The sequence below is a fragment of the Notothenia coriiceps genome, unplaced genomic scaffold, assembly GCF_000735185.1.
Source record: "Notothenia coriiceps isolate Sejong01 unplaced genomic scaffold, NC01 NC01_scaffold00035916, whole genome shotgun sequence".
NCBI lineage: Eukaryota > Metazoa > Chordata > Actinopteri > Perciformes > Nototheniidae > Notothenia > Notothenia coriiceps.
Window position 1 is genome coordinate 1 of NW_011368617.1, and position 11,400 is coordinate 11,400.

The window sequence follows — 11,400 nt, forward strand, 5'->3', positions numbered from 1 at the left end:
TTTGAGTTCTTGTCGGGAACGTTTTTCCCGCAGCTTCGTTTTTGGATTTACTACGGCCAGCCAGCTCCCTGTCGTCCGTACCTGCCTTGGACTACCTTTGTTTATTAAACACGTTGAAACTTTATTTTTGTCAGTCTCTGCTTTGGGGTCCAACTACCGGTAGTATCCAAACGTCACATGCCCATTGCCATACAGGTTATTTTATGGAGGCATCATTCACATGTTACTCACCAGGCAGTCTGTTCATGTTGACTCCCTGTGCCGACAGGCCGATGCCCATATACCTGCACGAACAAAAATCAAACAATTACTTAGCATGAACTTACATTTAAATATACTGGCAATCATTCCAGAGTATCAATGATTTAGGTGTTTTATCAGACAACTTAGAATATTCAGATCCCTCCTTTTATGGATGTCAGGCAGAGGTAACTTTGAACATGCTGTCTTTGATCTGGCAGAGCGAGAGGCCTCAAAGTGAGAGTCGTAACATCAAACGTGACAACGAGAGATGAAGCTCAGGGGTCAGCGTGACATCATAAGTCTGTCACACTTGGATAAGCACTTGGCCTGCACCCTTTTCATGTTAGGAAGCTCAAGAAAGCACAGCAAAAACCCTTTTTACTCAATTGAAAGAGTCATCAATATCGTCAGTTGAATGAGTTTGGCAGAGACTCAGCATCGCTTTGGCACATGCTTATGTCATCACTCAAATCCCAGCATTAAACTACTTCTTGTGTTAGCCAAATGGATGGACCTACTCACAAGTTTCCTGCTTTTTCTTCAATGACATGTAGGATGTAAAAGGGGGAAAAAGACACTGGTGTCACATGAGTAAACTGGAAGAAGTTTTTTAAGGAAGTTGTCCGACAAGTTGAACTAAGAGTAGAAGAAACATGACGCAGAGACTGTTTCATTATTCATTCATCCAGTATAAAACAAGACGCAGATTTAAGTTAAGGGACCACCAGAGTTATTGCAATCCATTCACCCTCTGATTGGTTAGCTGGCCGGCTCTGTTGTGATTGGTCAACTTCTTAGAGATGTCCCACCCCTTAGTCTATCACATACAATTGTATTTTGGTTTAGTTTGTATATGCACGTTCTTTACCTGGAAATACATGTTATTGTAGTGGTGTGTTATGACATTACTCATGCAGTTATTCCTGACACACTGCTTATATCTGCACTTTAAGAATGAAAGGAATGTTCATACAGAAGTCTTTGTGCTGCACTATATTATTTATTATTGCTCATTATTTTGTGTTGCAACTCAAACATGGTCTGCTTCTGGTCCAGTGAACCTGACTATTCCTTCAAATAATCTGGTGCTGTCTGTTGTACAATACAGCTTTATTTATAAAAGCACTTTAAAACCTCCAGACCAAAGTGCTGTACAGTCAAATAACAAACAACACACAAGTACAAGTAAAGTACAAGTAAAAACAATAGACAATTTAAAAGCAATAAAAGCAACAATCTAAAAGATGTCAATACGCTAAGGAGAAGAGGTGGGTTATAAAGTTATAACTCAAGCTGCAACATTGTTTTGGAAGGCTTTCCTATGTACAGTAGTAGTAGGTACACACAGACACTCCTACACTGTAGTTGTCTTTCACACCACTGTTTGGCTTTGTTGTGTTTGCCCTGAGCTGCTCAACTAGAACCAGGGAGTGTCAACAGTTTATTATGCAACCTGAGGCTTGTGTTGGGGAGGATGGACAAGTGTTCCAGTTCCAATGGAGATTACAGGTCAAAAGTTGAGTTTTAAAAACCAGTATTCTGAAAACTTGCCAGAGTTTTTGCAGTATCGCTGGTACTGATAAACAACCACAACAATCCGCACTGATGCAAGAAGCCACCTGGCTTAATGTCAAATAATTAAATAAATACATTTAGTTGATTCAGTTACTACTAGTATAAGTGTATGACTTCTCCTATTCTGGCTGCTATTTTGGCGCAAACCAAGCCTAGATTGGTTTAATCATTGGGGAAACATTTGGTTAGCACTGAGTGTACTTATGTCAAAAAATCCATTCAAACAATAGCATGAGAAAACTGTGCAACCAGCTGTTAAGAAGCACGATTTTGCACTAGTGCCTGCAGAATAAATGCGTTACCATCTGGCTACAAACCACTAAAAAGTGTAAAGGCTATTCTCTGCTGGATGTTCTTTTTGTAATGTCCCATTTCCGGTTGGGGGAATTGTCACCTTGAGATCATTCTGGAACAGCAAGGATGCTTCATGTGATTTTACAGCTCCATAGAACCTTGACAGTCAGGTTTTTGGAGTGTAAATGTCTACTTCTGTGGATGTTACTCTCACTTTTGTGGCAATAAACTATTAACAGACAGCTGATGCAGGTATTGGCAACAACACTGTCACCACTATAGACAGGAGATAGAGGTCAGAAGTGACATTTTTGGAGGCAGTGTTGTATTTGGCAATGAACTTGGAACAGTGATATGAAGATTACTGTTATTTATGCAGATTCAAGGTGAGTGAAATGCTGCAGAAGCAATTTCACAAATTCATAAGCAGTGACCAAGGGATGTGTGACCTTTTCAAAACAACCAAAGCAAAGACAACTCACACTCTGATCATGTGATGTTTGACACATTATGAAGGGAAATACAACCACAGAACTAGATATACATCTAACGCTTTACAATAGACATACAAATAAATCATATGTACTCTGGTGCTGAGAATATTCCAGCATATACTTTACTTCCTAGATAAAATGTTATAAAGATGTAATGGATAGACAACAAGCATTGGCGATGGATCTATCAATTGTCATATATTCTAGGTGCGTATATATGATGCCATCAATGTTGATAGCACGCCACTGTTAGCATCTCAAAATGCAAATTGAGCCTTTTAACACAATAAGAATGCACGTTTAATGTCAAGCATTTTAGCATATGAGGGTTCATACCATCAGCATGATAATGCAAAAATGTTGGATATGAGCTTAACATGCACTTTTTTAGGCATTTTACAATTCTAACTTTGAGAGAGCACAAAAAATGAAGTGCACCAATATGAGGTCTTCTCTTCTCCAGTACTGTTTTGCATGTTAAAAAATGTAAACTTGGCTATCATTTAGCTTTAGCATATTGGCAAGCTATGACTAGATTGTATGTCAAACCTAACGTTGCCTTGCAAGACTTCTATGTTCAAATGTGTTTGTAGCACATCTTATGCCTACATTTATTAAGGGTTTTGCCTTTGAAGTACCCTGCTATAAATGACATTATGGGCAAGTATTATTAGGCATGCATCCCTCAGCAAACTCTGAATTTCCATACCGATTTTCACATCAATCCTTCCAATAACTCTCAAGACTGACCTATCAACCAAGCTATCCCAAGAGCAACCACATACATAAAAAGATAAATTAGACTCATGACCAATGGTTGCTTATGATGATGACTTATTGTTTGTTGCTAATAGCTATATTTTCTCCTAGATGGCACTTGTGTTCATATCCAGCGAATGCAGAGCATTGATATGAACATAAAACCTGAGACTTAACAGAGTAGGAACAATAAACACTAATAGCAGGAACTAGTGAAGTTTTTATTGTTGTGCCAATTTGTTTTGGCACCGAGGAAATGACAGTCATTAAAGCTTCAATAGTGTTGTATCTGCTTACCCATCTCGACCTTTGCTGACAATCTTGACTTCAAAGTAGTAGATCCCACAGGCAGCAGGGATTGGTTGTGTTGCTCGCACTGATGCTGCGTCCTTGTGGTTCTTACCATGACCTGCAAGAATACAAATACTAGGTGTTACAAGAAGGATTTGGTAGCTCCATTTCATTGAAAGAGTCTTCTCTTAATTAAATTGAGTTTGCATTGAGAACTAAGCTGACAGTTGACAGTGACATTTTGCAGCCACTTCCAATTGTATTTCACTAACACAATGGAGATTTAAAACAACATTGGAACAGATTGCTTGCTTTGATTGCTGGTTTTCTGACAAAACTGGTAGAGCAGACAAACACATTCACCAAACTGGTTTGGTTGTTTGCTAAGTTTAATTCCAAAACAGAGGGAAAGTCGACAGCTCATAAACATTCTACATTTGTGCACTCAACTGCCTTTGTTGTCTCATGAGCTGTCACACATCGTCTGCATTTTGTTTACACCAGCTGGTGGGTGTTAAGCATCTCAAATGCCCAGTGTCTAAGAAATGTAACTCCAGCTTTACACAGTCAAACTTATCGAAGTCAAAACATTTGAACAATCAAAAAGGAAAAAGTAAGTTACTGGAATATCAACGTCAAAAAAGAAGATAAATCATATTCTTTTTTACATGGACAATGTATGCATTTCTAAAATGTTACAACTCTATTATGCAAAATGTGATAAAAATTTAAAACTCATAAATCTCTTTAATTCTATAATCTTAAACTTTCAACATATTTTATGACCAATCAAGATTTTGTCCGGTGCCTTGCTCAGGGCACCACGGCAGGGCAGGAGGTGAAGTGGGACCTCTCTAAGTAGCAGTCCACACTCCATATTTAGGTCTGTTCGGGGACTTGAACCAGCGGCCCTACTGCTCACAGTCCAAGCCCCTACTGACTGAGTCACTACCGGAGAGTGATGCAAGAATGAGTCCTAAAACCCTTAAATTAGTTAACATTCTGCCACTTTCCTGTTCCCTCGTCTTGAAGTCGCGTTCGTAGTAACATGCCTGAAATCAGGTCTGTGGTAAACACAAGCTTTAGAGATATTCATGTTTTGCTTTATGACTTACAACACTTTGGTAAATACACCACTGTTGACTGTCTAAATCTTCAACGAGACTACATAATGCCATCAACATTAGCACACAGACATGCAACCATGATGACATTTGTTTATAGCCTAACGTTGGCTAGTTAATTCTGGAAATTGCATTTAAGTTTAAAAAAGCATAGACTATGGTGTTAATATGAACACAACTTGCAAGTAACAAACATGTGTTTGCCACAGATCCTATTTTCTGCAAGATCCAATGAAAAAAAGCAATTTCTCCAGTCGAGGGAGCCCCTGCGATGCTGACTTCCGGGTTGGCCTACGGAAATACCTCATCACTGCACCACTCTATAGTCCACACTTTTGTCGAGGTGACTCTTCGACAATTCCATGGTAAATAACAGATTTTTTTTTTTTTTGTGCGTAAAGATGAAGACTTTATCCACAATTAGTGGTGTAAGATGTAAGCAAAGGGGTCATAGGGCTCATGGTATTGTCTTTGAACCAATTAAATTGAAGCACAACAGTCATTACTGTCTGCTATTCTATATTCAGATGGCTGCTTATGCAATCCCTCGGGTCATGAGAGGAGGATAGAGAGAGAGAGAGAGAGACTACCATGTTCAGTTGTGTGTTGTTGTATAACTGCCATCTAGGCTCTACAGTAAACATGTGCATTTCTCTGTTACATGTAATCTGTTCTGATAGTCATTGTGAGCTCGTTGTGTACGTGTGTGTGTAAGAAATCTAGATAGGTTGTAACCTTAAACGAAGCAGCTGGCTGTCAGCAGACACCTTGAGCCTGTTGCTCTTGGTGTGTGCGTGTGCGTGTGCGTGTGCGACTCTTCGCACGCACACATACAGAACATATAGTGATGAATACAAATGCTAGTAAATGAAACCGAGCTTAGTGTTTTGGTCTATATTTAACTTTTATTTATTTTATGTAACATTTACACTTGATTTTAACGCTCATGAAATCATCACACAAGTGCCAACAATATTTAAAGAATACAAATGTCATGCATTCCTTACCTTAAGATGTTAAAACAATGATGGGGAATGTTAGGCTAATGCACAAAACTTATATATATATGCTTGTCCATCATTGTCATCAAATTAAAATGGTTTAAGAAAGAAATCATTACCATAACATTCACTTCCTCACGTTCTATAGCACAAATCTATATTTATGTTATCACTGCATGTGCGTGTTTGTGTGTGATTGTCCGGTCCAATGGCGGCAGGAACATTGGTGAAGTCTATTTTTAGCTGCTCCTTGTGAAAACGATTCGTCAGTAGGCCAACAGGTCTCTTTACAACTGCATAGATGGGTAGGAGAAATGGCTACTACTTTAAACATCTACTGCCCGCCAAAGGGTAATCCAAATGATGTGTTTATAAAAGCAAAAGGTTTACATCATGTAGGATTTTCCACATTATCCGAAATATTAACATAAGAATGCAACTATTTAGCTGAAGCAAAGGGTCATCTGGTAAAAAGCTCTGGAACAACATGCTGTCACCTTTCAGCTGTTATGTGACATTAAACCTCTTGACTGGAGGTTAAGGATCAAAGGTTAATGTGTTGTTCTTACAACATAGCACAGTGCGGCCCTGATGATAACTAGTACTTCCTAGGTTTAACCCTTGACCCCTACCAGGAGAAAGTGCAGAACTACGAACGCACTGCGCATGCGTGAGTGGCAATAACTCTCCTTACTAGCAGGCGGCGGTAGTGTATATTCTTCATTCAAAAAGAGGCAACAACCAAAAGACAGACCGAGAGAAGAAGAACAGACTGCGTGATATAAACAAACAACAAATAGCGTGTGCGACGTGCGTTCCATTTTCACTCTACAGCGAGAAGCTCATGGGGCTTTCCCGTTTCGCTCCTCATGCACTGATTCGCTAAGCTGAACAGCCAATCAGAGTGATGTTGAATCGGCGGCGGAAGGTGTCGGCATGGCCGATATGACACGACAGTGCAGGACACACCAATCTGAGTAGGGCGACAGGACGCTCATCGACGGCCAGACATCTATCTACGCCGAAAATCGACCCGGTGGGTCCGGGCCTTGAGACCACGCCAGACAGAAGCAGAGTCGTTTGCTGAGAGCTGGTGTTGGAGTTTCTCAGAGAATTGTCGTTTAGCATCTCTCACCGCCTTGCCAAAGACGTACTTCGACTCTCTAAAACGTGACTTATCGCCACTCCTAAACGCCTCCTCCTTTTGCAATCTTAGCTGTTTCAGTTTAGCTGTGAATCAGGGCTTGTTGTTGTTGAAACGGAAGAGGAATCTCAGAGCCTACGAGCCTGTCATATTTCTCTAAGTTTGTGCCTAGGTCGCCTACAACAGAAGAGAAACCGAAGACGGACCTAGGAGACCCCTCCCCCCCCCTATAACTGACCAGTTTATACAATTCATGGCCCGTTTTGACTTTAGCAGAGGTCAGTGTACACATACATAGAACGGCGGTTGTGACCAACGGTTCGTCGCGAATAACCAACAAATCCGACCGGTAAGTACACAGCGCTCACAACTGTCCCCCCACCCTCGTGGAGTACTTGACATCGCGGCTCCTTGGAGCGTTCCGCGTCTCGCGTAAAGCGGTGTAATCCGGATTTACTCCAAACTCTAGACGCACTAGACGCACCTCCCTCCCCGTCGTCGGTATAGTCAACCGATCTTGATCGATCTAGACTACCTAACCTGTATTTGTCGCCCTCACTCACTATTGGCTGCGCTCTCCTCTCTTTCTGGTCGTGGACGTCGCGACGGGGCGGACACTCCCTGAGCGACCTCGCCTCCGTTTTGTCGTGAAAATCTGAACATCTGCAGTTCTTTGTCCTTGTTACCTTCGAGGGGCAATCCGGTCGAAGCTCACGGCATGGCGAGTATATATATGAAGATACCGGGTACTGACACTAGACCCACCTGAAGGTGCCAGGTGCAGCCGCCGACGGTATCAGACGGATGGGACGGAGATACTACAGGACGAGGACCGCCCACTAGATCCTAGATGTCCCCCCAGACCCATAATAGAGGAGCAGGGTCGTCATCCAGTCATGTTATCCACTGTCGAAGACCGAAGGTATAGTGATTGGGAGTTGTGAGTTCTTCGTACAGACCTTTTTATCTTTTGTTAGAATTACTGGAAATTTAGCTATATTGATTTAGGGTTACATCATCATGGTCAATGTATTGATGATTTATAAATGTAGGAATACGGCAGGTAGACGTTATAGGATTACTTATTACATGTTTTCGAACATTCAAATATATGTTAAAGCTTTTTAATATAGAAATTAGTGTACCTCCGTATTTCGCGGGTGTTCCCTTCTGTCTTTGGTCACTTATATACTGAACTTATTGTTTATCTGTACTTGCGACTAGGCTTGTACTCATAGCTGAGTTAATAATATAGTGGTATATAGGTATTCAACATCTTACGTCGTAATAGTGTTAAGTTTTCATAGTCACGTTTCCTATTGTAGATTTTCGCTCTATCGGCTTGTCGCTTCGTGAATCCAATCATGTGTATAGGTATATAATATTTCTTGTCGTCCATCTAGTATCAGTGACCGTCGAAAAAGGGGAGCCCGATACATAACAATTTGTCGTGTACGCCAGGGAGTCCATCACATTACTACTATTAACTTCCAACTTGTATAAAGGCGACGGTGCTATATTGTTTGTCCAGAGCACGTCTCAGTTTTGGGATTATGTCGCTAGCTGGGAATCAGCGAACGCACTGTATTGAAGTATTGTGTCTACTTTTTGGAGCGAGGTTCTTAGCGGACAAGCACATACATTTCATGCACAAGTTAGAAGTCGCTAAGATATCTTCAGTGACAATAGAGCACCATGAAAACGGTCGTTCTTCGTTGTCGTATGTGTAGAAGTTCTATAGATTTTCTTGGATGATAAATAGTTACTGGTGGCAACTACCTCCTGCAATGCAGTTCGCCTACGCAGAGACATCTGCAATTCAAATCACTAGGGCAACCTGGGGCCGACTTACCTATTCCAACGAGTCATTATTACAATCCGAACTGGTTAGGATGTAAGACGCGCCGTGTTGAGTATTAGTGAGTGTCGTACGTCTCTGTTTGAGGACGACTAAAGGCGCAAAAGGGTACGGTACGTCGGACTATTGTCTAATCAACAACTCATAAGAAAAAACGCGCTTTAAGAGGACGTCTGGTAGAGTGTCGCAAATAGTTGGATTATTTGCAAAAGAATGAGGTTATTTCGGCGTGATATAACAAAAAATAAAAGCATGATCACTGATATAACACACAAGTCCAACTCAAACCTGATCATCATAGCGATTTTGTTCCTTTAGTGTTGGATGATGTGTTCGAGTCGTCGCTAATGTGATTGCATGGCTGGTTAGTCTCGGTGGACCCGATGTGTCCTCCCCCGCCCGCCTCGACGTCGCTCTGGCAATCACCTGCTTTCACTTATTGACGGACTTTGGTGTATGATAATTTGTCTTCTACGACTATACGCTTTTGGTTACCTCAAACCCTTTTAACGTGTTCATTAAAAATGTATAAAATCAGTTATTGAGTTTTGTTTGTTACCTTAATTCTATGTTCACTCTTTACCGCGTATACTGTGGTGAGAGGAAAATTTTTTTTGTTTTTTACCGCTTCTAAGGTAAAGAATCAGGTCTTCCTTCCGGAGAACGCTCAGACTGGTTAGCCTTCCTACCGTGATGTTTTACGGAGTAGTGATTGTAATTGATCAACTCAATGTAAACATTCGCTGGTTGTCTACGAAACTAGGTCGGCGCCTGGAAGCGTGTCCTTTGTCTCGATGGGCTCTTATTAATATAGGAGAGTGTTTGCATCGCAAGGTTTATTTCGTTTTCTGATTCATGCTGCGAAGTCCGGATGATCCAAAGATCATCTTTTCGTCTTTCTTTATCATCAGAAGGAGAACACAAAAACCGAAGTTGACTTCTGGTACCTCGTACAACCTAGCTAAAGGCCTCTGAACCGGCGTCGTTCGACCCTCTCGAAAGGTAGTCACTGTGTCTTGAGACCGTTAGTTATTTCCACCTCTTTTTACTATAAATGTGGTTTGTACCAGTCAGTTGCTACACTGTCACTAAGCGTCGTGCAAGAGGAATAAGACCTGTGAAACTGTAGGACGTGGGATAATAAGGGGTGTCCCAAGTGAGTAAGAATGACCAGTGGCGTACGTTTGCACTCCCGCGTTGCGTGGGTCCCAGAGGCGTCTATGACACACACCTCTCCTGAATAGGCCTGACGGATCAATAACAAGAACCACTGAAATTGTTTCCGTTGGGAGTCGCGTTGCTTGAGGGTTTTATATTTTGTCAAATCTTTACGGGGTGGTCTCTCCCCTCTTGAGCTAGTGACAATTCGGTGGTTAGTTCCCTCGGACGTTGCGGCAGGGGTCGCGCGACGCGACCCGGTGAGACTTCGTTTGGTGGTACCAGGTGGGACTAAGGACGTATGTCCGTCTTTGAAAGTTTGGGCCCATTTGGACATCACTCCCTGTAGTCCGTCACTCTCATTTCGATCCTCCTTGAAGTCCGCACAAACCTCGACATGACTCACCCTGTACGTCGATGGGCATACGTCTCCGACACTTGCAGTATTGTCACCGTTCTTTTTCTACCTTTGGGAAACCTTAATGGACCGCTAAAGACGTATTCTACCAGTATTTACTCCTTCGTGTGACGTACAGGTCTTTTTTGTACGGACGTCAAACCTTCAAACGTTTTTCTCGTGGACCTTACAAGGTGTCGGTGATGTCCGTTTTTTAATGACAGACTTTGTTTCAACTCAACATAACTTCTTGGTTGTTGCGGATACACACCTCTTTTTTTTCCGTGTCGGTGTGGTTGTTGTTTTGGAGGTAGGGTTGACCCTTCATACCCTCCCTCGTAGTCCAACACCTCCGACGAAACGGACGGAGTCCGGACCTGTCTAAACGGTGTAGCTGCCTTTTTTACTAGAGTCAATAGTTCTGTAAAATACGGACCTTGTAATTCCGGTAGACAGGTGTTCGTTAACTTCGAGTTTCTTCTACCAAAACCCTTTTTTTTTACCGTTGTCTGTTGCTGGGTTCGTAGTCTTCATAGTTTGTGTCTTACCGAAGTTGTCTTCTTTATGTGTGAAGACCTCCCTGGTTCAGGGTCTCAGGACGGAAGTTGGTGTTACTCTACGGACACCGTACTGGAGTCTCTCGCTAAGGTGTGGTCTGTTAGGGTTCTTATAACGCTGAACTTGTTCAAAAACATTTCTCTACCAGGTTAGGAAGACTGGCACCGTCTCAGACTGTACGTTGGATATCCTTTATGCAACCAACTCCAATTAACGACGGTTTCCTCCAGTGGGTCAATAATTTAGGTTCCCAAGTTGAAAAACGTTGGGACGTACCCACTTAGTACACACAAGTTATTTTGTATTAACCAAGGACACCAAATTCGAATCCGTCTGACACAAACAGACAGCACAACACATCGAATCTTACACTTCTAGCTCTCGTGTAAAATACCTGGTTAATACGTCTTTTAGGGTCCATCACAGGTTTCCCAAGTGGTATGAAAAAGAACGTATGACATGTGTCGAAGACCGGTTCCTGTCGACCACATGGTTGTGCGTGTG

At 41.9% G+C, this 11,400-nt stretch overlaps 1 protein-coding gene across 1 annotated transcript in view; it reads right to left on the reverse strand.

Moving 5' to 3' along the window:
* Window positions 1–190: 190 nt before the first annotated feature.
* Window positions 191–11,400, reverse strand: part of LOC104963264 (ran-binding protein 10-like) — an 18,706-nt gene continuing 7,496 nt past the window's right edge. The window contains exons 2-3 of the mRNA XM_010791831.1: window positions 3,663–3,774; window positions 191–284 (exon numbers count right to left, since the gene is read on the reverse strand). Of these exons, the coding sequence (XP_010790133.1) occupies window positions 224–284; window positions 3,663–3,774 (173 nt within the window). The 3' untranslated portion in view covers window positions 191–223. The remainder of the gene's footprint in view (window positions 285–3,662; window positions 3,775–11,400) is intronic.